The sequence below is a fragment of the Mchenga conophoros genome, linkage group LG15 (assembly GCF_057382185.1).
Source record: "Mchenga conophoros isolate Kocher_MC1m ecotype Shallow Benthic linkage group LG15, M_conophoros_male_GT1.1, whole genome shotgun sequence".
Lineage (NCBI taxonomy): Eukaryota > Metazoa > Chordata > Actinopteri > Cichliformes > Cichlidae > Mchenga > Mchenga conophoros.
This window is the reverse complement of record NC_140540.1, coordinates 7,409,941-7,432,506: the sequence shown is the minus strand read 5'-3', so window position 1 is coordinate 7,432,506 and position 22,566 is coordinate 7,409,941. Positions and strand designations below refer to the sequence as shown.

Below are 22,566 nucleotides of genomic sequence, written 5' to 3'. Positions count from 1 at the left end.
GAAGAGGCCTCAATGTGCATTACACAAAAACGAAGGCCCACTTTGTTAAGTAGACAATACACAATAGACTTTATTACCATAACTGAGCTTCGAAATGAGCCTTAAAATAACATTTTCTTTGTTCTTTAACTAGAACTAGATATATCCATGTAGGATCATAGGATCACACCCTATTTTAAAGTGGACACCAACAATAGAGTTGTTGAATGGCAGGAAAAAGGCCAGAGGGCACCGTGCCACATCTGTTTTTCTTTCTTTTTTTAAAGGAAAAAAAAAGAAAAGGCCTGAAAGAAAAATAATAATAATAAGCAACAATAGCAGCACACTATGCAGTTCACCTGAATGGGACAATGTGCTTTCATGAGGGGTTCTCTCTTTAACCAGCAGCTTTTATTTTGTAAGGCTTTCAAGCACCTTGTTTTAAGTACAGCCACACACACAGCTTCCGCTGTATTACATCACAAAAATATAGAGACATTTACACACACATATTGCCACAACTCAGTGATTAAATTCAGGGAATAGAGTAAATTAAAATAAGGTACAACCAAAACTTTGCAGATAAACATTTAAAAAAATATGTTCCTTGACAAATTAAAAGCAAAGGTTTTTCCAAAAACAAAAAAAGTGTTAGATAATGCACTATACAACTAAAGTAGGGTAAATGGAAAAAATATTTACTATAAAAACAAACAGGGGCACTTTTATCTGAAGCACAAACCAGCTCATGATTTCCATTAAACTTTTCTTATATAAGCAAAAGCATGAAAGATAAAAGTAAAGTATCATAAGGCTATTTACAAGGAGGTGGGGGTTGGTGGGTTGTCATAATTCAAAACAGTAAATTCTTGTATTCAAAGAGCTCATTTGTGCCCTCATGAGGAGCTTCTCTTGGCATTTCTCCAGCCACAGTTTACCAATCAGCCAGCAGAGACACTTAACAGGGCAGGTGCATCCCATCACAGCTGAACAGGGTGATAACCAATAAGATCCACCCTGTAAGCTCAAAATCAATTAACAGGAAAAAAAAAAAAAGTCTACTGCAATCCCTGAGGAATTAAAACCCACCCAGAGTGGCCGCTCACATGTAGTACACACAGACACAGACATGCACGCACAGTGCTCGTGATCAAGTTTTGTTTTTTCAAATCCCACGGAGCTCGACGTGTAAACACTCACTCCTCTGGACTGTTCAAGGATGTCAGGATCATCACAATGACGAGTGTCTACTGAACCATTACATCTGTTCCCCCTACATTCCCTTCCACCCCCAAAATGTTCCTTGGCTTTTAAGTTCGTTTCAAGTTGGAGCCTAATCGAGACAACGTCATGGCTTGTTGTATTCGATTTGCTGTTCACTGCAGGCATTTCCGTGTTTCTCGCTCAGTCCACAAACCCATAATGATCAGACAAGGAGGAAAAGGTAAAGACACTCAGTTTGTTGGGGAGTGGGGGTTGATTGAGGATCAAATTTCTGATTATTGTGACTGTTTCCAAGTGACACTGTAATGGTTGCACTGTGACATTACAAGAAGATCCTCCACGTCGACATTATGGATTCCCACGGAAATACAGACGGCATGCTAAGACTGACTGTAGGAGTTGCTCTGGTTCCCATTGGAGCTCTGATCACTCTCACTGCAGACAGAGAGAAAAATGAAGTGCATACAGGTCACTGAGATAGACTGTGAGAAGTCCAAGTGTACAAGAACATACTGTACTAATGAAAGCAGACCCACAGCAATTAAAAACAATTAACTTGTGAAACCATTTCCAGAGAAAAGAAGCTCAAACCTCATCTTCACATGTACAGTAATTTTCTACCTACACTTTGCACAACCTTTACATATTTCTTAATTTCTATTCTAATATCTGTCGGTAGTTAGCGTACGTACATACATACATTTTTTTCCTGTTATGAGGATTAATAATAATATTTAAAGATACTGTAAACACCATATATTCCATTTCTGTACCACAGTTTGATTTATTTTTTTTTGTACCATGACACCCAAGACAAATCCTCGTTTGTGTACAAACGTGGCAATTTAAAAAAAATAAATAAAAAAAATAATACAGATTCTGATGAGACAACCGTCTACAATCATTTTCACCTGAGACTATTTTTTAATCATCTCCATCTTTTCAGCCACCTCTAACATGGAAATCCCCATGTCAGTGTTACGTCAGTATGACACTAACTACAGTGGCTTGCAAAAGTATTCGGTACAAAGTGGCGTACACGTGAGAAGTGGAACGAAAATCATACATGATTCCAAACATTTTTTACAAATAAATAACTGAAAAGTGGGGTGTGCGTAATTATTCAGCCCCCTGAGTCAATACTTTGTAGAACCACCTTCTGCTGCAATTACAGCTGCCAGTCTTTTAGGGTATGTCTCAACCAGCTTTGCACATCCAGAGACTGAAATCCTTGCCCATTGTTTTTTGCAAAACAGCTCCAGCTCAGTCAGATTAGATGGACAGCGTTTGTGAACAGCAGTTTTCAGATCTTGCTACAGATTCTGGATTGGATTTAGATCTGGACTTTGACTGGGCCGTTCTAACACATGGATATGTTTTGTTTTAAACCATTCCATTGTTGTCCTGGCTTTATGTTCAGGGTCGTTGTCCTGCTGGAAGGTAAACCTCCGCCCCAGTCTCAAGTCTTTTGCAGACTCCAAGAGGTTTTCTTCCAAGATTGTCCTGTATTTGGCTCCATCCATCTTCCCATCAAATCTGACCAGCTTTCCTGTCCCTGCTGAAGAGAAGCACCCCCAGAGCATGATGCTGCCACCACCATATTTGACAGTGGGGATGGTGTGTTCAGAGTGATGTGCAGTGTTAGTTTTCCGCTACACATAGCATTTTGGCCAAAAAGTTCCATTTTGGTCTCATCTGACCAGAGCACCTTCTTCCACATGTTTGCTGTGTCCCCCACATGGCTTGTGGCAAACTGCAAACGGGACTTCTTATGGTTTTCTGTTAACAATGGCTTTCTTCTTGCCACTCTTCCATAAAGGCCAACTTTGTGCAGTGCACGACTAATAGCTGTCCTATGGACAGATTCCCCCACCTGAGCTGTAGATCTCTGCAGCTCGTCCAGAGTCACCATGGGCCTCTTGGCTGCATTTCTGATCAGCGCTCTCCTTGTTCGGCCTGTGAGTTTAGGCGGACGGCCTTGTCTTCGTAGGTTTACAGTTGTGCCATACTCCTTCCATTTCTGAATGATCGCTTGATCAGTGCTCCGTGGGATGTTCAAGGCTTGGGAAATCTTTTTGTAGCCTAAGCCTGATTTAAATTTCTCAATAACTTTATCCCTGACCTGTCTGGTGTGTTCTTTGGACTTCATGGTTTTGTTGCTCCCAATATTCTCTTAGACAACCTCTGAGGGCGTCACAGAGCAGCTGTATTTGTACTGACATTAGATTACACACAGGTGCACTCTATTTAGCCATTAGCACTCATCAGGCAGTCTATGGGCAACTGACTGCACTCAGACCAAAGGGGGCTGAATAATTACGCACACCCCACTTTTCAGTTATTTATTTGTAAAACATGTTTGGAATCATGTATGATTTTTGTTCCACTTGTTACGTGTACACCACTTTGTGTTGGTCTTTCACGTGGAATTCCAATAAAATTGATTCATGTTTGTGGCTGTAATGTGACAAAATGTGGGAAAGTTCAAGGGGGCCGAATACTTTTGCAAGCCACTGTACAGGCAGCACTGTGTTGTTCACATTATTAAAAAAAAAAAATTGCATAAAAAAGGAAAAACACTGTAAAATGTACACATGAACTGAGATAAAAGTCATTTCAAAATCACTTAAACACTGAAAATATGTAGCGGCAACAAACCAGATGTTAAAACTAAAACTGTGTTGATCAAACCACTTTATCAAAATCTCTGTTTTTGCACCAAATCCTTGCATTTTTGTTTTATTTGCACAAAGGTCTAACCTCCCAACTTCTTTTATAAATTGGTTTGTAAGAATCAGAATACTTTAATAATCCCTAAGCAAATTATGTGAGTTACAGTTGCTCCAAAACAATAACAGTAACAGACTAAACTAATTAAATTATACAATATATTACGAAGTTTACAAAATATAAAAAATAGCTAAAATATATACACAAATGGCTCAATTTAAATATCAAGAATATTACAGAGGTGAAATATATATGATTGATATTTTACTCTACTTAATCTGTCCTGTGTGTTTTAAAATATAGGATTTTTTTTTTTTAAAGAGAAAGAAACAAGTACACTACATACCTGTTTGGAGGTGGTTTGGGTTTTGGCATCTTATTTAGGACAGCAGCTATCTCCTTTCTATCATCAAAATTTTTCCACTGGTCATACAGCTTCAGAATGACACGGATAATCTCCAGGATCTTTACAAAAAATAGACACACAAAAAACACAAGACAACGTGAGGCAACGCAACATCAGTAATGAAAACTCACAAATGTTAAATCAAAGTAAAATGGGTCATTTTCCTGTAAGTAAAATATACAGTAGTCATTGAACAAAATGAACATTTTCTTATGTAAAATCATATACATGAAGTGAATGACATGATCCGTCTGTGTCAGTATGTTACATGCTCAAATCCATAGCAAAAATATCACTTTATGTGGTTAATATTTGAGCACAAAATATTACTAGCACATACACATACAGTACATAAAAGGATAGCAGTGATTTTAATAACTAGGTCAATCTCATGACCTCGTGCTACTTAAACGCAGATAACTCATCAGCAGTTAATGGTGGCAAAGTGAGAATAAAGATGTAAAAACTTGATTTAAACAGGCAACAATGTGCCTGCCATATCACAATGTGTGGAACCTCAAGTTGCTATATGTTATGAGGCTAAGTACGAATGGGTAAAACTCTACAACACTGAAACTGATATCAAACTGACTTTGTCCATGTCGACCGAGAGCTCTGCAAACCACTGTCTGGCATCTTTCTGCTGCACCACACAGGCAACATGCAGACAGGCTGTGGGAGGAAAAGAAAAACTGATCAGGTTAAAGCTTATTTAAAATCAGTAACTATATTAGAGAACAATCTGAAATGCATGGGTACAAGTCTTACCCAGGGCGATCATGAAGGGAGGGTAGAGCAGACACAAATCTGTCCTGTACGTGTCATTCACTATTCGCCTGGTAAAGAGACATTGGCAGGGCAGGCACAGAGTGAGGACACACAAAAACAACTAAATCGAATAAACAAAAGCGACAAATGTCAAGCAGATGGTATCGTACCAGGCCAGAGGCAGCAGCATGTCCTCCTGTCCCATATCCTGCACATACTGCAACAGTGGTCTGTAGGGGTGGTACACAATCAGGCAACAGTCCTGAAAACATAGAAAAATATTACATCAATAAATCAGTAACACAACACTCAGTCAAGCCAGCACTAAAGACACAAATCTTTCTGTACTTACCATCAGCTCCAAAAGGTAAAATTCACATTCTAATATCTGTAAATACACAAAGCAGGACTGGGTTTAGGACACAACATGCATGGCAACATAAACTAGTTCAGAGAAGACTCCAAAGAAAACACATGGCAGCTTCTTACAGAGATAACTTACTCACAAAACAAATTAAAAATGCTTAAAAACCAAGACATCTGAGAGAAGACCATCTGGACAGTATAATATATTATACACCTTTAAAAGCTTGCAAAGCTTTTAAATACTATTCAACATACGTGACATAGTGTGTGTATATATATATATATATATATATATATATATATACACACATACATACATACACACACACACACACACACATACATACAGTGTATATATAATAATTAATAAAGCAATTCCAAAATTTCTCAATTAACATGCAAAATAACAATTTTATTTATCCCTCTTTGTTTATTTTCTCTGACTTATAACTTGAGGAAGTTAAGCTACCCGTTCTTGAATTTTTATGGTTTAGTAAACATTCAAATAGATAAGCAGTCACTTGTAGCACAATTAGAAATAATTAAACTTCTGATAAAAACTCCACCAGCAAATATTAGACTGCTCACAATCTACACCGCTTTTTGTTTAGAACTGTCTGTGTGCTACTCCATCATTCTCTTTTACTATGTCTGCAAAAGCAGACACAAAAATTTATGTTTATGAGTAGCATCACCTTGCAAATTCCCTCCCTGCTGTGTGAACCACTCCCTCCTTTTATCACTTTGCAGTGGCCCTCTATAAATAATAATTTACACACTTTTCTGGTCAGAGGGCATGTCAAAGCTGTGCTGGTGATGTCCCGGAAACCCTGCAGTGATGCTAGATAAATAATCTTGTGGCAGCTCACTGCATTTGCCACCACAATGTGAGATGCTGTGCACAACAACTGTGCGTACTGTAGCACACAGTACAATGCTATCTCTCAGAGTAACTGAGTTTTCATCACAAGGGTGTGAACATTAGCTGGGGAATCTCACATATTAATAGACATTAATGCCATGACACTGTGATATAGAGTAAAAGGTTCTTGTTATGTTGTAAAGCGGCATGGCGGTTAATAAATAACTTTTCAGATCAATTGAATTCTGTCCATTTTTTCCTCAATCTCTGCTTTACTAAAATATCATGTACATAAGACAACAACTTAAATGTTTTTCATGTCTAATGTCCTCAACTCTTTCTGTCCTGTGCAATTTACCATCAAAACTCAAAACGGTATTTTTGACTGTCATAAAAAAGATCACTTTACCTCTTTATATTATGATGCTGTGCCTGTTATATTAACTTCCGCAAGGATATTTTACTTACATGATTCATTCTGTAGGGGAACTCCTTTGGAAAGGCAAAGGAAAATCTTGTTTTCACTGTTTGAGAAAAATAAAACAGCATTATACAACCTACACTGCAGGAGAAAAAACACATTTATTTTTAAATTTAAAGAATATGTTGCTGAACACAGTCACTTACACACAGATGTTGCTGCAGAGATCAGCCTGGTGTTGGATACAACTCCAAATTCCTAAAAGGACAAAAATGATTAAGATCAGATCAGTTAATAAGTGGGAACCTTAAAGACAGTAAGGAACTTCGAGGCTTCGTGGCAGCACAGAAACACTCATACCTCAACTTTAGAAGCCAGGAAAACACAGGTAGGAGCCATGAGAACTGGATCTATACTTTTCAGAGAATACCTACATAGAAGAAGACAAAGAAAATTATTTGTTTGAGTAGTAGGTATTAACGTAAAAAAAAAAATAATAATAAAAACAACTATTTAAAAAACTGAACACAATAACCTAAAACATTTTATATTGAATGATAGATGTTTTTGAATGGAGTATATGGACACATTTCACTGCCACTCCCACAGGAGTATAAAAATAAGATTTTTAGTCTATTTGGATGGGATCCGTTTACCTGGCATAGAAGCGTTTAAAGTAAACAGTTGCAGTAGCAATGACCTGCTGACGCAGCTTCAGGTGTTCACCTAAAGCCTGGATCACTGAAAGACACAGAATTAAATATGAAAAGAGGTATAGCGCATTTTATTATACCAATATAGATTGGCTATAAATAACTGTTAAGCCTGGAGATGTTTTTTTCTTAAGCAAACACAGCTTACACGAACAATACCAACATAACTTGGTAGGCTATCAATTACTATCAGCCAAATATAACAAATACCATTGGCAAAGAAAATCTGTAGCTTCCAGTACTCCTCTTCTGTGAGAAACTTCAGGTCCTTCTGGCGCTCTTTCATCAGGTCCTGCTTATCCAGGACCCACTGCAGACTGACAAATACATGAAACAATATTGTTTTAAACCGCTTAGACGTCAAAACGTGAGCAATGAAGCTAGCAGGCAAGACAACAATAACAACATAAAGCTAAGCTTTAGCCGCCGGCTCTGGTGTCGCTGACAACATAACAGAACGCTTGCATGATTACGTTTTATGGCATATACAATCTTACTGAGTTTTCTTTCGGTCTTATTTATATTGACTATTTTAGATCCTAGCAGCAGTTTAGGAGAAACTGTTAGCGTCGTCATACGATGCATCCGCAAACACAGCTAGGCCTCACAACAAAGAAGGCGAATTCATAAACAAAACCGTAACATGTCGAAGTTTTAATAAAAACTTACTAATGAGAACTCTGCCAAAAATTCCCCGCCATATCGTAGCAGCTGAGGTAGAGAAGTAAGCTTTAAACTGATATTACTCGCTTGCAAAGGAGTGAATACCAGACGGAAAGTAGTTAGGCTAAGCAGAAGCTAGAGTAACATCAAAAACCTTCCGGAAAACGAAAGGGGATGGTTCCGGATTGTATTTAAAATCCTTTAAAATGTCAAAAGTGGGATTTTTTTTCTTCAGACAGTGTTGATTTGAGTTTTAAATAATTGATAATTAATTTGAATAAAGTAACATTATTCAAAGGACTAAAGCAGTCCATGTCCAGTCAATATCATTGTGTTAATGATACAGTTACCATTTACAGTAATACAGTAACATGATGCAGTAACATTTTGATATTTTATATTCAAGCTAGCCTGATTCTATTAACATTGCACTGTACAAGTAAAACAAAAATCACCAGACACAAGACAACACTAAGAAACAGTGAGTAAGTAAGAAACACATGTCAGTCGTCGTAAGTCTGTCCTTCTGTCTGGAAGTTTTTATCCACCAAAATGTGTGACTGGTATATTGCTGAGAATAATATGGGCTCTAAATTCAGATTTCAGTGCACTGCATATACACGTTGCTTTAAAGGAGGCTTTAAAAGTAGTTCAGCAGAAAATTCTGTCATTATTGTCAGTAATATTCTTTCAGCAGTCCATAGGTCTAATAAATTATTTGGCGTAAGCTTGACAGATATTTGTAGGGACATGCACCTTTTGGTTGGGGAGGTTCTACATTCCTCTTTAGGTGCTGAGGGAAGGGCTGAGGAGAATATAAGACCCCAGCACAGACTGTGAGACAAAGTAAGCGTCCGGTTTCCAGTGTTCAGCTCCATAAGTGAAGTCTGCCAGGATGAGCCGCAGTCCAGAGAGGATGTCTTCATACCGCCGTCATTTCGAGGGCACTTTGGCAGCCAGCTCTGCCTGCCAGCTGCGGGCTTCCAGTCCATCTCCCACCCGGAAGGAGACCCGGCATCGGTCAGCAAGCTTCACCCGGAGTGGTGAGACAAGGGGGCGCATGGCCCTCAGTAACAAGGCTCGACTGACCAGGTGGGTAACGTGTAAAAATGTATTTATTGGTTATTTATGTTAGTTGTGTTCAGATTTGTCTTTTTAAAGAAGTGTGAAACAAAAAATACTAACATCAATCAGAAAAAAGTTTTCTCTTCCTTTCCTAAAGCAGTACAAGTATGGGAGCTCTGTGCTTTGGTGTGTCTAAGGATGGTGAGCTGGAACTGGACCTGGATGTGGCTGCAGAGGAGAACCGGGCCTTTATGCTGACTCGTACCCACGAAAGGCAGGAGATGGTCATCCTCAATGACCGTCTGACAGTGTATATCGAAAAAGTAATCTGCAGTCCAACCATATTCTGCTTCTGTGTTTATAATAAAACCTGAAACACATACACACAGGTCTGCTCTGTTGTCTGTTTTTCTTATTCAGAAATGAACAAGAACATAAAAGTTAATATTACACATAGTGCTTCATAACCTTTTAAGATGAAATGGTAGCACATTGTACATTTTGGGGGGTTTTTTGGGTTTTTTTTACTTTTAACCTGTTTCTCATGCTCCTTGCTTTAGGTGAGAACACTGGAGTCAAAAAACAAGCAGCTGGAGGCTGAGATTGAGGCCCTGAGAAGCAGCTATGACAGATCATCTGGGCTTAGGAAACTCTACGAGTCTCAGCTGAAGGAAGTGAACAGGGACGCAGAGAAAATGAGAGAGCAAAGGGTGAGAGAGAGAGTCAAGTGACTTTTTAAGTGGCAAACTGAGAGAGCTGGTGTGGGTCCTTATTGTAGTCACCACTGCATTATTTCACTCCCTTATTTGTTCAGTTCTTACCCCTCAGCAGTAAAATATTGATGGAGTGTTGTTGTCGTCCTGGGGGACGGGGCTATGGCTCCCCACACCCTCTAGCAGATTGTTACATGGGCAAACCTTTTGAATACAAGCACGCTCATCCACACAGGTGTATGCACAGGTGCACACACGGGTGTTCACTGCTCACAGACACAAACTACACCTTTGTTGACTGCTACCTCAAAGGACATTGTGCGCTGCCGGTTCTGCGTGCTGCACTACAACATCCAATATTTAGTATTTACTGTTATTTACACTAAGCTACATTATTGCGATGGTGTTGTGTTTATTATGTTGCTCTCTTTTTTTCTCTCTCAATAGGTGATCCAGGAGATTGTTTCTTTATAAGTGCCCCTTCTTACTGTCCCTCTTCCCCTCTGTTTTTCTTTCCCTCCCCCTCTCTCCTTTTCTTTCTCCCTTTCCTGTCCCCCAGCCATGTCTATCCCGTCTGTAACAACTGAAAATAAAATAAATAATAATAGCAGAGGTCGATCAAATGGACCAATACGGCAAGGCCTTCAGACAACAATTCTGATGGCTAAAGAACCAAACGGGACAGGCAAAAAACAAAAACAAACAAACAAACAAAAAAAACCCACCAGCCTCTATCAATCTTGTACTTAGAGCTTGTTCTTGTGCTGTCATGATTCCACAGTCTCTCTTTTTTCTTTGTTTTTTTTCTTTCTTTTTGCAGAAACTCTGGTGTGGAAAATAAGTACCCTGCTGGGATAAGCTGGCCAAAGTGTTAAAATTTTATGTGTGTGCGTGTATTTGTAATATTTTGTTGCACATAAATGATGCGGTTCTTTTTCATGTTTTTGTTTTTTTGTGTATTGTCAAATGGTTTGCAACTGTGTCCTGTTTTCCTCCTTTACCTCTTTTCCCACATTGGGTAGCGCTAGCGCAGAGGGGTAGCACTGTTTTTTGATTCTACAGGAGTTTGACAGTTGTATCTGTGGCCTGTACAGGATCTGTCTTTGGCAGCCAAGGCGGCAATGTTGGGCCAGTTGGACACGCTGAAGGCAAGATATAATGAAGCCCTGGAGACCAGGAAGAAGTCAGAGTATGAGATTGAGGCTCTACGCCCGGTATGACACAATGAAAAGTCAATTTGTAACTTTGAATAAAGACACTTAGCAGCTGCTTGTGAAAATAAATTACATTTATATCCCTGTTGTTTCTGTTCTTCTCAGAATGTGGACGAAGCAACCTCAGCCCGGATTGCGCTGGAGAGGCAGCTGGAAAATCTGGAGGTTCAACTCTCCTTCCTGCAGAGAGTTCACAAAGAGGTAACACATAGCTGCCTCGTGGTTGGCACGTCATTCATATTCCCCATCAGTGGTTTAACGGGCTGTAAATTTGCTGGTTATTGTCAAATCCAGCTCGTGTTGATGGACAGAGTGAGTAAGACCATAAATATTGCAGTTATCTATTTGGTGTGAAAACTTCAGAGGAAGTCAAACAGACAAGTTCTGATTTATCTGTGGGGCAGAGTGGTAGATTTGAAAATGTTCCTAGCTCATTTAACTGTCCCCCACCCGTGTTTGTTTTTGTTCTACTGAAAGGAAATTGAGGAGTTGATCCTGCACATCTCTTCAGCATCCTCTGAATCTGACTTCATGTTTGGCCTCCCAGACCTTTCCCCTGCCCTAAAACAGATTCAGTCTCAGTACGACAGCATTGCTGCCAAAAACCTGGAGGTAAGTGGCATTGATGAAGCTGAAGTATGCCCCGACTCTGGAGAATTAGTCTCTAGATCTCTTTGCATCTCATTCTGTGTTGTCCAGGAAATGGAGACCTGGTATAGAACCAAGTTTCAGGATCTTGATAACACCTCCAGTGAACATATTCAAAAAGTCCGAAGTATGAGAGAGGAAATTGCTGCCTATAGGAAGAATGTGAGTGTTACTTTCTGTTCTTCTTGTGGTTCATTCTGCAACTTTTCTGGATACTCAGTGTACATATGCACAATTAGATCCTAGACAAAGAACATGAACTGGAGGTACTGAAGACAAGGAATGAGTATTTGGAGGCCGAGATCCGTCACAGATTGGAGAAATATAAGAATGAAGAGAAGGGCTTAGAGGTAACTAACTGACTGACTTATAGAGATATTTTTTGTCATCCTATGGCCTGATCACAACAAAAAACATACACCTCTGATGTAATTTCAACAGGAGCACATTGAGGGAATTAAAGTGCATTTGAAGGTGAGCAAGGAAAAGACTGCTCTGCTGCTGCGAGAATATCAGAACCTCCTGAATGTCAAGATGGCTCTGGAGATTGAGATCGCCACCTACAGGTGAACAAGCATTACAATAGGTTTTAAGCACTTAGAACACTTAAACTGTTAATGTGCACACACACAGATGTGGGTGTGTGGCTTTTACATCAAGTAGAAAATAAATAGTATTATGCAAAAGTCTTGAGACACTCCTTTTTTTCTTTACAGTTTGCTTCCAAAGAAACAGATTTCCCTTCTAATTTTCTCAAGGCTTTGTGAAGGTTTTCAATGTTTTTCTTTGGACATTGCCACCCTTTTTCACTAATTTTCAGTCCAGTTCTTGTACCTGTCCTTATTTGGTAAACCACTTAACACTGAGCTATTAATCATTCATTTACAACTGATAAATGAAGCCTCATTAGAAATGGCCTTAGTGGAAGGGTGGCTGTCAAGAAGGAAAACAGGAAGAAAAGGTGGAGGTATGCAAAATTACACAAGATGTGGAAAGAAAATCGGGCAACAGATCAGATGGATGTAAACCGGTAAAACTTTGGTTCAAATTGTCATCAGTTTTCCTTTCTTTTTTCGTATGTTTGTGTGTTAGAAAACTGATTGAGGGGGAAGACAGCCGATTGGGCACCATGGTCCAAAACCTTTCCTTGACTGGAGGCTTGCAACTTCCTTCCAGTGATAGCAAATGTGCTCTCTCAGCACCTTCAAAGCTGGGTGGATCTTTGAGTGATACAAGCGGTAACAGCACTGAGAGAGCTGCAGGTGCTGGCCGAATAGCAGCAGCCTCATCAGACATCCAGGCTGATGGTAACTTAGAGAAGCAGGCAACAGTGATGTCCAAGAGAAAGACGGTCCTCATCAGGTAGAGGATGACTTTGGCACGGAATGCATGACACATAAAACCTGTAACATTTTCAGCCAGATCTCTAGTGACTACACAGTAATCATATTATTCTGTCTGATCTCCCCTTTCCCAGAACAGTTAAGACAGATGAGGACATTTACGAAAGTGACACACAGGAGTGCACCATCGTCATTTCCGGAGCAGCCGATGACACAGATGAAGAATAAACCCCCAGCTCTGTGATTCTTTTTGAGTACATCTGGTGTGCCGTCATCACTCCGCTCTGCCTGGTCCTAACTCGCTCTCAGCCTCTGCTTATCTAACCCTCCTGTGTGACATGAGCATGTCACTGAAAGTAAGAAAAATAAACAGCAAGCAAAAATAGTTGTGGTTGTCAATTCAATCATAGAATTCTATCAGTGTTACTTCACTGTAATTAAAAAAAAAACCCACTCTCCTTTTTTCCATTATTTAATTCAAATAATAGCAGCAAAGCCGATTCAACAGTCATTATGTAAACTTACATGATTTAATGAAAATTAAGGGAATTATTTAAAATAACTGTTCACAAATATCTGGGACCAAGTGAAATGACCACCCACATTAAAACCAGCTGTTTGACTGTTTAAATTTTATATACACACACACAATTCCCCCAACCTTTATTAATTCCCCTCATGTGTACCCCATCATCAGAGTGACAGAAATACAAAGAAAATAAGGACAATATAAAATCATTTGGTATCACCTGACTTTAAAAAAATAAAAAATAAAATAATGATCAGCAATTCTGTAATTCTGATCGATCAATATGGTGTGTTTGTGTGATTGTGGTTCTAATGCAATGGTTTGGGTTCATCCCCAACTCCTCCAGCAAGGCGATACACTGCAAGGCTGACTTCATGTGCCAGGGCGTCAGCACTCTCCTGAAACAACACAGAGAGCCAGAGTATTATTCACAAAACCCTTCCCTTCCAGATATTTTTTAACCTCAGTAACACTGGCTTGAGAATCAATAACAGAGAAAACTTGGAAAATAGATTTCTCACCTGCGTGTCTGCCTCTGCATATACTCTCACCACATCCTCTGTGCCAGAGGGCCTCACGAAGGAGCGAGCCTGTCTGTATTTCTTCACTAAATTGTCGATGGCCTCCTGCAGGCCTGCTGGGGTCACCGCCCGCCTCTCTGCGTCTGTTGTGTCTATCACCCTGCGGTCCGCCACCTACACAAAAAAAGAAAAAGAAAAAAGATCACCCTCAGGAGCCACTATCTCTAACTGGCTATGTGCAGGGTTATAGTAGACAAACGTTTATCTAAAAAAATAAAAGCCTCCTTAGTTTGGTTCGGCACTGCTGTATCATACTATGGAATAAATTAAATGTAAAGTGCGTATTTCTTTCTATCAGTCACACTTTATATCCTGGATATAATACATAACTATACAATATGAGCACCTTGACTTTAAGTTGCCTATTTGGCAGGTCGGTATAGATGGTGTCCCACTGCTGGATAGTCATTCCTTTGATGGCCAGTATGGCTTCAATCAGCAGCATGTCAGAAATGGCATCTCCTACAGTCTTTAAAAGAAAATATCAACGTTAACAACAGAGCTCCATTGTCTGCATGAGCTCAGTTCAACATTGATGTCAGCGTGAGCGTGCCTGGTTGATGACGTTGATCGTGTTTCGCAGCAGGAGAGCTGCTTTCTTCCTCTCGTCGTTGACGTTTGTGTCCTCAGCCAGCTGCTGGATTTTCTCTTCAGCTGCCTTGCTGAACAACACCTGATCCAAACACAAACAAACGCAGGATGACACATTACTTCTGATTTTTAGCCTTACAGGTGATTTTCAGTGCATTTAAATATGTGTGCATATGTGTGTACTCACTGTTCCGTGGCCATTGGCCTCAAAGTACACACCGACATCAAACTCCTGGGCTACATGGTGAAGATGCTTCACTCCAGTCTTCGTACACCTCACTAAGACCTAATTGTCAAATAAATCTGTGAGAACCGTCCTCTCCATATAAATACTAAATAAAACACCTGAATTCTCTGTGGAATTTTTTTTGTCACCTTCATTGTGTTCTCCAGATAGTGTGTTGAACTTCCATTAGCATAAGCAGTTTGCACTACTGCTATCTTCAAGTCTAGTCCAGCCTGTGCATTCCAAGGGAGAAAAAATACAAAGAACAGCGATTCTTGGTAAGTGCGTGCCCGTATGTCATTTACATGATTTTTTTTTTTTTTAGAGTATACCTGTGTGAGCAGCTCTTTGAGAAAAGTGCTGATGAGGGTAGCCATCTTGTCTCCATCCAGCAGGTGAAATGTTCCTTCAGAGTCTGTGTAGTAATAAACTATTCGATCGGCGTCGCCATCAAAGGAACAGCATCGCTCTCCTGGGTTAATCTTAATGCCTTCATGTGAGAATGCAAGACAGGTCTCGCATATTAAAACGATTACAGTACATTCAAGTAATTTAACTGGCCCTATGCGCACCTGTTGGGGGTTTTTGCTGCACCTTCACATAGTCGGCTCCGCACTGGTGGTTCAGCCTTCCTTTGCTGCCATCATTATTAAGAGAAATTTGTAGCTCTTTCTTCAGGTGACTCTCCATCTCACGTACCTTCAGAGCCCCAATGCCATTAGCGCCATCCAGACAGAGGTGCTTCTGGTCATCCGTACGGTTGGACATCTAATGGAAAGAAAACCATGGAGGAGAGAAAGAAAGGAGTAGTTCCTGGATGAATGAATGTATCATAAAACACGTTGACACAAACAAACAAAGAGTGACTGAATGCAAGCGCAAAATAACACACGACACACTTCTGCTTCTTACATTCTTGGTGAGCTGAATGAAAGCTTGGCAGAATTTAGTGTAGTATCCTTCCACTGTGGCCTCTCCATATTTACCCTGCGTGTTTTGACAGCAGACCATGTAGTGAAGCTGAGGGGTGGTCACCAAACCATAGTCTGAAAGGACAGATGGAAAGGATAAAAAGGCAGATAAGGAGCCAGAAGAAGAACCAACAATAAAAGAACAAAAACAAAAACAAAAAAGCCAAGCAAAGAAGGAAACTAATACATTGCAAAGCATATATTTTAATGCAACCCAGCTGAGGGGCAGCCAATCACAGGAATATCTTTTAGGTATCCACTTCTCTTACCTTTGCTGTGACCACCAAGAGCAGAAACTCCATCCAGTACTGCTTGTGAAAGGCTGGCACTGCTGCTCCTACAGGCAGAGGACACGACTGTAAAGAAGCTATTCTACTCATACACACAGGTTTATATTTGATCAGTTTTTGATTTATTTGTTTGTAGTAAGACATTATACCTAGTATCTTTTCCCACAAACACATTAGCCTCCTGGCTCATGTTAATGGCCTCCTTTTCTATAATGTTCTTCAGAGCAGTGAGCAAGTCTTCCTGATCTGCATTGGCCAGCTGGGTGGCATGCTCCTCCCAGTCCTGTGTCACCATCTCGCCCATTGGGTCAACAAGCTTCACACCGTTGTCTTCCTACACAAGTACAGACATGATGAGACAAACAGGAATGGGCTGAAGTTGTAATTTATGATGAAAATAAACCATAGCTATTTGCGCTTATGAATCCCTCTAACCTCTGGGTTGTGCGATGCAGTGACCATGACACCGATGGTTGCTTTGGTCTTTTTGGAGCGCACTGTGGCCAACAGACCCATCCTGAACATGATGTGGTCCAGCTGTTTGGCGTTGGTCCTGAAGCCAGAAGTACCATACTGCAAAACAAGCCCTGCGGGCTTCGGGTGCAAAGCGGACAGCTTTGATATTTCTTGAAATTCGGCCATTGCTGAAACATATCAGAAAAGCATCAGTGGCAGAGAAAGTGTTAAGATCTTCCTTAAAAGCCCCGCCATGTTAACCTTACTTGAATTATAACATGTACAGTTATTATTATGCAATAAAAGCAGGGGATTCAAGCTACCGATGCATACCATAACACTTATCAAAAAAAATTATCTGTTTATTAACAGATAATTTTTAAAATAAACTCTTTAACAAACAATGGACTATTTAGAGGAGTTCTGAAGTTCCCTAAAAGTTCCCTGATATTGTTTTTAAATAAGGAATTCTCGAAAAATGTTCTTTGGAGAATTTTGTACAAGTCTTTGTTATTAAAGAACGTTCCCTTTGAAGTTTGTCTTTAAAGTTTCACAAATTAATTTTGAATGAAAGTTTTATGATGGTTAAATGAAGGTTTTACAAAACAAACCCTCAGAGAACATTCCTAAAAAAAAGAAAATTGCAAACACTAAATTTGTAGGAAACACTCTACGCATCTTCTCTCAAGACTCTTTTTCATAAAGTCCTAGAGGGAATCTTCAGGGTGTGCTCCCTCTAAACAATAGTTTTCACAAAATAATTTCTGGGTAACTCCTCAGGTAGTGTTCCCTGGAGGTTCCTGAAGCCTCTCTGAAGGTTTCAGAGAATTACATTTTTCAGGGAACCTTTGCTAAAAAGGTTCTTCACATTTTTTGTGAAGAAAAAAAGAATTCCTTTTACAGAAGTTTGCACTGCCAGATTAGTAAATCCAGCATACACTTTAGCTGTATTAAACAGAACTATAAAACCAAATTCATTGGAGTAATAAAGAACATCTTATTCAGAAAAGCAATGTTGTAAAATCGGTAGAAACGAGAGGTATGAATGTCATCGAGCTTGAAGTAACTCATGTACTAAGTACTATGTTAAAATGGTTGGAGCATTTGTAAAAAATTAACATTATGGTTTAGTATCCTGGCATATCTTTTACAAAAAGCTGGAGGAATAACATTAATGTTGATGTAATTAAAAGTTAGTTAAGTTTCAAGTTTTCTGATTATCACGCTGTTAATTAAGTTACATAGACACTGTTCATTAATGGTTGTCGTAGAAAAAAAAAAGCATTTCCTGTGTTAGAATATGATATGATTAAGTTTCGGGTTTCTATAAAGAGCCATGGTGGAATTTCGGTGTGTAAGCCTTTTGATTATTGGAAAGTTTTATATTTATAAGTGTAGTTTTGTTTATTCCAAGTTTTTCTGCATTTAAAAATTATGCAATTTATCTTCAGTGTATAAAATGATTGGAAAAGAGGAATGCTTTAAAACAGAAATACTTGGAATGAGTTAATTTAAGGTACTTCATTTATTTGTTTATATTCTGTTTTTCTTTGCTGGCTGGAATATTTGATGAACATGTTTGACAGCAATGCCTGTTTGTTTACTTGAAGGCAGTTTAGTAAAAGGATAAATAAATAAATACAATTTTGGCTCTAGCAAAGGTAATACCACCTGTATATGTTATGTGTGTGTGTGTCCCAGCTTTACTGTTTGAACATATTTGCAAAACAAGCCTAGCAAACCATGAAGGTTATTACTATAAAACTTTATTAAAATGCTGTTTATCATATTTAACCATATTTAATAGATTAAAAACACGGCGACTGGACTAAACACTGACAGCACTTAATGAGGGCAAAGTATAAAGCTCAATAAAATGAAGCACAACAAATGAATGGCAAAGAAAGTTACGTGCTTCTCCCAAGTAAAATAAGTTACATAAAATCGTCTCAAGCCACATAAACAAAGAGACTACAATAAACGCGTTGTGTTTAAACCAAAGGTTGCGCTGTGCAGCAGATTCGCTTAATTTTAATTTACTTACTGTTGTGTTTTCTGAAGTATCTCCACTACAGTGCAGTCAGTGAAAAGCTTCCTGGATCTAGGTTCCTCCTTCTCCCTTCTCACGGGAGACGTGGCTTCATTTCCGCGTACGTCACGTGTTGCGAATACACAGCGCATGCTCAGCCAGAGTCGAGCGTTTTTTTTTGTTTGTTTCTTTTTTATACTTTACTGTCGGTACATTTTATTTTCCTAATTATTGTATTTTTTTTCCCAGCTCATTTTCACAATGAGAAAGACAACAAAAACAAAAGTAAAACAACACAGAAGTAAAAATTAAAATACAGAAGTGATACAACTGAGGGTTCTATTTAGAGCTCTGCAGAGCACTGGATCGTGACGTCGCCGACGTCATGCATTATAGTGCCCTGACTGGGCACCTCCCGTACACTTCATATCAGACATCTCTTTCATGGATACAGGCTGCAGGACAGCTGCGAAAGCAAAATCTTTATTCCTTTGTTTCCGGAAAGCCAGCTTTTGAAATGCGACAATGAAATCTGGGTAGGATTTTACACCTCAGACACACAGAAGTCTCTGCGACTCCCTCTGACTGGCATCACCACAAGCCCTTCCACTTGCTGCTGCACCAAAACATGAAGTGCTGTAATGAAACACTGTACCATAATAAAATACATGAAAAACAATTTAACGTATGAATTACTCTAATTCTGAAAGATTCACTGTACAGTTTAGTGTAACTATAGTGTAGAAACGTAAGGGCATTATGACACTGCAATATTAAAATTCCAAGTAAAACCTTTTGCCTAATAAAGATGTATGTGGTGCTATAAGATGTAAAATTATAAACTGGAAAAGAAAAGAAATATGTAAACCTGCAGCATTAAAAATACCAAGTAAAAAGAAACTATGCAAAGTGTCTTTGCAGGGCCAAAGATCCAAAAAATGTTTTTCTGCATGAATCACAGAGCCAAGCCTCACTGGTTGCCTGACTGAGTCCCACAAATGTTTTGTTGAGAAAATGTTGCATTCTGTGTTGATCTTATAGTAAAGAATGCTAGTAACCCAGCTTCTACATTTAAATCAGCATTATGGGTGGGTAAGTACTGTACATCTGTGTGGTTTTAAAAGCATTTTATGAATGTCTGTGTACTTGAAATGGTTTGGCCTGTAAGAAAGGGGAAAGAGTTGCTGAACTAATAAAGTTTAGCCTATATGAAAGCAGGAAAAAAATGTCAACTGTGTGAGTTAAAAGTTTCAAGAGTCTAGACTTTATTGTCATTATGCAAGCATAACAAAATGAAGGCAATACTTCTTCACACAGTGCAATAAAACTTAGATAAGCTAAAAATACTGACATAAATATGAATATAAACGATATATATAAACATAATTTATGACATGCGTTAAAATGTATAGTTTGAATAAGTGTGTATATGTCTACTCACAACTATATAAAACCATTCCAGGTGACGACCCCATGAAGCTCATTAAGAGAATGCCAAGAGTGTGCAAAGCAGTAATCAAAGCAAAGAGTGGTTATTTTGAAGATCTAATTATTTCACACTTTTTTGTTTCTGCATAATTCCATATGCTTTAAGTGAAAATCTACACTGTAATAGTCATCAAAATATAGAAAAAACATTAAATAATTAGGTGTGTCCAAACCTTTTACTCATATTATATTTAAATATATGTATGTGTGTAGTTTCACACCTACTGATCACTAGTTCGGCAGCGTAAGTCACCATGGCAATTTAGCCTGGCAAGAAGTGAATCCAGGGTCAACCTTGAAGTTAACCTGGATAAGCCCAAATCTGGCTACAGGCTGGTGTCCATCTTTTTTTAAAAATAATTATCTTGTTAATAATTAAATTAAAAAACCTAGCCTAAATAACAAGAACATAAACAAGATTCACAATATCAGATAAGCCAAGGGCTCATAATAGCAGCATAAATGACTAACTTTGGTTTTACGTGAACAACAACATGGCCGGGTCTACCCAGAATGCATCGTGATTATCGAGCTCTCTGGCAGAGTTGAGCTACAAGCAAATACGCTAACTCACCATATGGCATACATCCCCAATATCATCTGCTCTGAATACAAAATACGTGATGTTCCCAAATACAAAACAAAAAAATATTGTGATCAGTAGTTTTTTGTGGTTTAACGTGTGATTAAAAATACCTCTGCCGATCACATATTTAAAAGGAGCCTGCTTAGAGCAGGAATTGTTTCACCTTCATCATCTGTCACTCCGCGTGATCTACGAGCAGCCCCGGTGGGATACAGCCCACATGCAGCAGCTAGTATGCCACCATGACGCTGGTGTATTAACCCTTTGGCGCAAATTGATAGCGATTTCTGTACTGTGACCCCCCCATGCCCACACCCCTTTAAGAGACGTGGTGATGCGACGTGTGTCACCCAACGCTGTCCGAGAAGCTGCCGAGAGGAGAGTCTGGATGGACTTGTAGACAGGTCAAATAAATAAACAAACCACAGGGGGAAGGGGAAAAGGAAATTCCCTCCTCGCTTTTCCTGTTCCCGAGCCTCTTGCGCTGCGCAGTGTTGGCGACGGGAAGCGGTGCGCAATTTTCTATCTGAGGAAAGGACCACAGCCTGAAACGGCATTTCCGAGCCGAGACTGACGGATCAAAGAGGAAAGAAAAGCCGCAATCTGACGACCTGCTTTGCACTGCGGGTTCTTCGTTTATTCAAAAGCTTTTTTTTTAATGCAACAACGAAGGAGGGAAAGGGAGCCAAAACCGGTGTTCCCCCCAACAGGGACATTTGACCGACTTATGCAGCGCTGATTTATATACCTTATTTTTCAGAAACACTGTTCTACGATTAGACGAGTCTATTCCATTGCTGGAATAAATTTCACCGGGTTGAGAAAATAGCTTTCGTCGCCAGCTTGTTACATAACCGAGTGGCTTTAGCTCTCCAAGGTGCTGAACTGAACGCTCGGAGCCTATAACAGAACGAGCCACCGGGAATTCACAACCTTGCGTAAGTCTACTCATGCAACGGCGAATATTAACAACGTGACCACACGATTTACTGCGAAAATAACATTTATCCAGCTCATTTTCTCTGCTTTCCCCCCACCCCCTCCCACACATAAGGTCGCAGGCCTATATTATCTGGGAGAGGGACGCACTCATCTCACTGAACCGCAGGGAAGAAGCTGGGTTGTATTCGTATTTTTCCCCCCTCCCCCTCACCGTCCTGTGGTGAAATAAATTCCTGAGGAGGTCGAAACAACTAGGAGAAAATGTCGGGGCAAACGCTCACGGATCGCATTGCCGCTGCGCAGTACCAGCTAACGGGATCGGATATGGCCCGGGCTGTCTGCAAAGCCACCACTCACGAAGTGATGGCGCCCAAGAAAAAGCACCTGGAATGTAAGTGTGGCCCTCATCCTCACTGCACTGACTGTAGCTTTATAGGTCCTAGGCCTTACATATTACACAGCCACACACGCAGACCATGCCAGCATTATGGGCTTGTTCGTTCCGTTTACTTAAATGGGTGTGCTGCAGGATATAGTAGCCATGGTGATGACCCCCTCTGTTGACCCTTTGTGTCCAGCGAAGATGGTGGACACCCAGGGAGAAAGAAGGAGAGATTGGGAAGGAGAAACATGTATGATTTTAAGGTAGATTGACAGACCCATTTAAGTTTCCCTTCCCCTGCTGTTTCAAAGCCACTTTCTTTTACTCCATGCTGAAACCGACTGTAACCGAGGTGGTGCAGCGTACAGGAGCCTGTGCAC

General features: G+C 39.7%; 4 protein-coding genes across 9 annotated transcripts in view; 2 read left to right on the top strand and 2 right to left on the bottom strand.

Annotated features, from left to right (window-relative positions):
- Positions 1 to 356: 356 nt before the first annotated feature.
- Positions 357 to 8,281, bottom strand: ccnc (cyclin C). The gene is made up of 12 exons (XM_085246823.1): positions 8,139 to 8,281; positions 7,680 to 7,786; positions 7,413 to 7,497; positions 7,117 to 7,186; positions 6,963 to 7,014; positions 6,804 to 6,859; positions 5,460 to 5,495; positions 5,278 to 5,369; positions 5,108 to 5,175; positions 4,932 to 5,011; positions 4,280 to 4,398; positions 357 to 1,638 (listed from the first exon to the last, which is right to left on the bottom strand). The coding sequence occupies exons 1-12, from the start codon at positions 8,168 to 8,170 to the stop codon at positions 1,584 to 1,586; spliced, it is 852 nt and encodes a 283-aa protein (XP_085102949.1). The 5' UTR covers positions 8,171 to 8,281; the 3' UTR covers positions 357 to 1,583.
- On the top strand, positions 7,406 to 13,487 carry ngs (notochord granular surface). The gene is made up of 12 exons (XM_085246822.1): positions 7,406 to 7,528; positions 8,998 to 9,224; positions 9,355 to 9,520; positions 9,758 to 9,907; positions 11,005 to 11,124; positions 11,230 to 11,325; positions 11,602 to 11,736; positions 11,824 to 11,934; positions 12,012 to 12,122; positions 12,214 to 12,338; positions 12,865 to 13,134; positions 13,250 to 13,487. Exons 2-12 carry the CDS (start codon positions 9,028 to 9,030, stop codon positions 13,341 to 13,343), a joined length of 1,575 nt encoding a protein of 524 aa, XP_085102948.1. The 5' UTR covers positions 7,406 to 7,528; positions 8,998 to 9,027; the 3' UTR covers positions 13,344 to 13,487.
- Positions 13,488 to 13,553: 66 nt separating this feature from the next.
- pgm3 (phosphoglucomutase 3) lies at positions 13,554 to 18,957 on the bottom strand. The gene is made up of 13 exons (XM_085246821.1): positions 18,804 to 18,957; positions 16,739 to 16,947; positions 16,453 to 16,637; positions 16,283 to 16,350; positions 15,955 to 16,088; positions 15,615 to 15,810; positions 15,375 to 15,532; positions 15,192 to 15,275; positions 15,004 to 15,102; positions 14,779 to 14,898; positions 14,572 to 14,694; positions 14,166 to 14,339; positions 13,554 to 14,042 (listed from the first exon to the last, which is right to left on the bottom strand). The coding sequence occupies exons 2-13, from the start codon at positions 16,943 to 16,945 to the stop codon at positions 13,953 to 13,955; spliced, it is 1,638 nt and encodes a 545-aa protein (XP_085102947.1). The 5' UTR covers positions 16,946 to 16,947; positions 18,804 to 18,957; the 3' UTR covers positions 13,554 to 13,952.
- Positions 18,958 to 21,103: 2,146 nt separating this feature from the next.
- Positions 21,104 to 22,566, top strand: part of LOC146557647 (clathrin coat assembly protein AP180) — a 30,550-nt gene continuing 29,087 nt past the window's right edge. For 2 of the 6 annotated variants that reach the window (XR_014888453.1, XM_085245772.1), the window contains exons 1-2: positions 21,120 to 21,800; positions 21,917 to 22,195. Coding sequence is in view for 4 of the 6 variants with exons in the window: in XM_085245772.1 (XP_085101898.1) it covers positions 22,066 to 22,195 (130 nt within the window). In the remaining 2 variants the exon portion in view is untranslated. Of the gene's footprint in view, positions 21,801 to 21,916; positions 22,196 to 22,566 lie in introns of all 6 variants that reach the window. The other 4 variants (XM_085245774.1, XM_085245771.1, XR_014888452.1 and 1 more) reach the window with 4 other exon arrangements.

Bases quoted from the DNA above. Each gene is read 5' to 3' on its own strand.
- ccnc (XM_085246823.1), bottom strand. From the start codon at position 8,170: ATGGCGGGGAATTTTTGGCAGAGTTCTCATTA. The intron at 7,015-7,116 runs GTATGAGTGTTT...TTGTCCTTTTAG, and splicing joins TCCTGGCTTCTAAAGTTGAG to GAATTTGGAGTTGTATCCAA. The intron at 5,496-6,803 runs GTAAGTAAAATA...GTGTATTTACAG, and splicing joins TCCCCTACAGAATGAATCAT to ATATTAGAATGTGAATTTTA.
- ngs (XM_085246822.1), top strand. From the start codon at position 9,028: ATGAGCCGCAGTCCAGAGAGGATGTCTTCATACCGCCGTCATTTCGAG. The intron at 11,737-11,823 runs GTAAGTGGCATT...TGTGTTGTCCAG, and splicing joins TTGCTGCCAAAAACCTGGAG to GAAATGGAGACCTGGTATAG. The intron at 12,123-12,213 runs GTAACTAACTGA...TAATTTCAACAG, and splicing joins ATGAAGAGAAGGGCTTAGAG to GAGCACATTGAGGGAATTAA.
- pgm3 (XM_085246821.1), bottom strand. From the start codon at position 16,945: ATGGCCGAATTTCAAGAAATATCAAAGCTGTCCGCTTTGCACCCGAAG. The intron at 16,351-16,452 runs GTATAATGTCTT...CTCTGCCTGTAG, and splicing joins TTTGTGGGAAAAGATACTAG to GAGCAGCAGTGCCAGCCTTT. The intron at 14,899-15,003 runs GTGAGTACACAC...TGTTTGGATCAG, and splicing joins AGGCCAATGGCCACGGAACA to GTGTTGTTCAGCAAGGCAGC.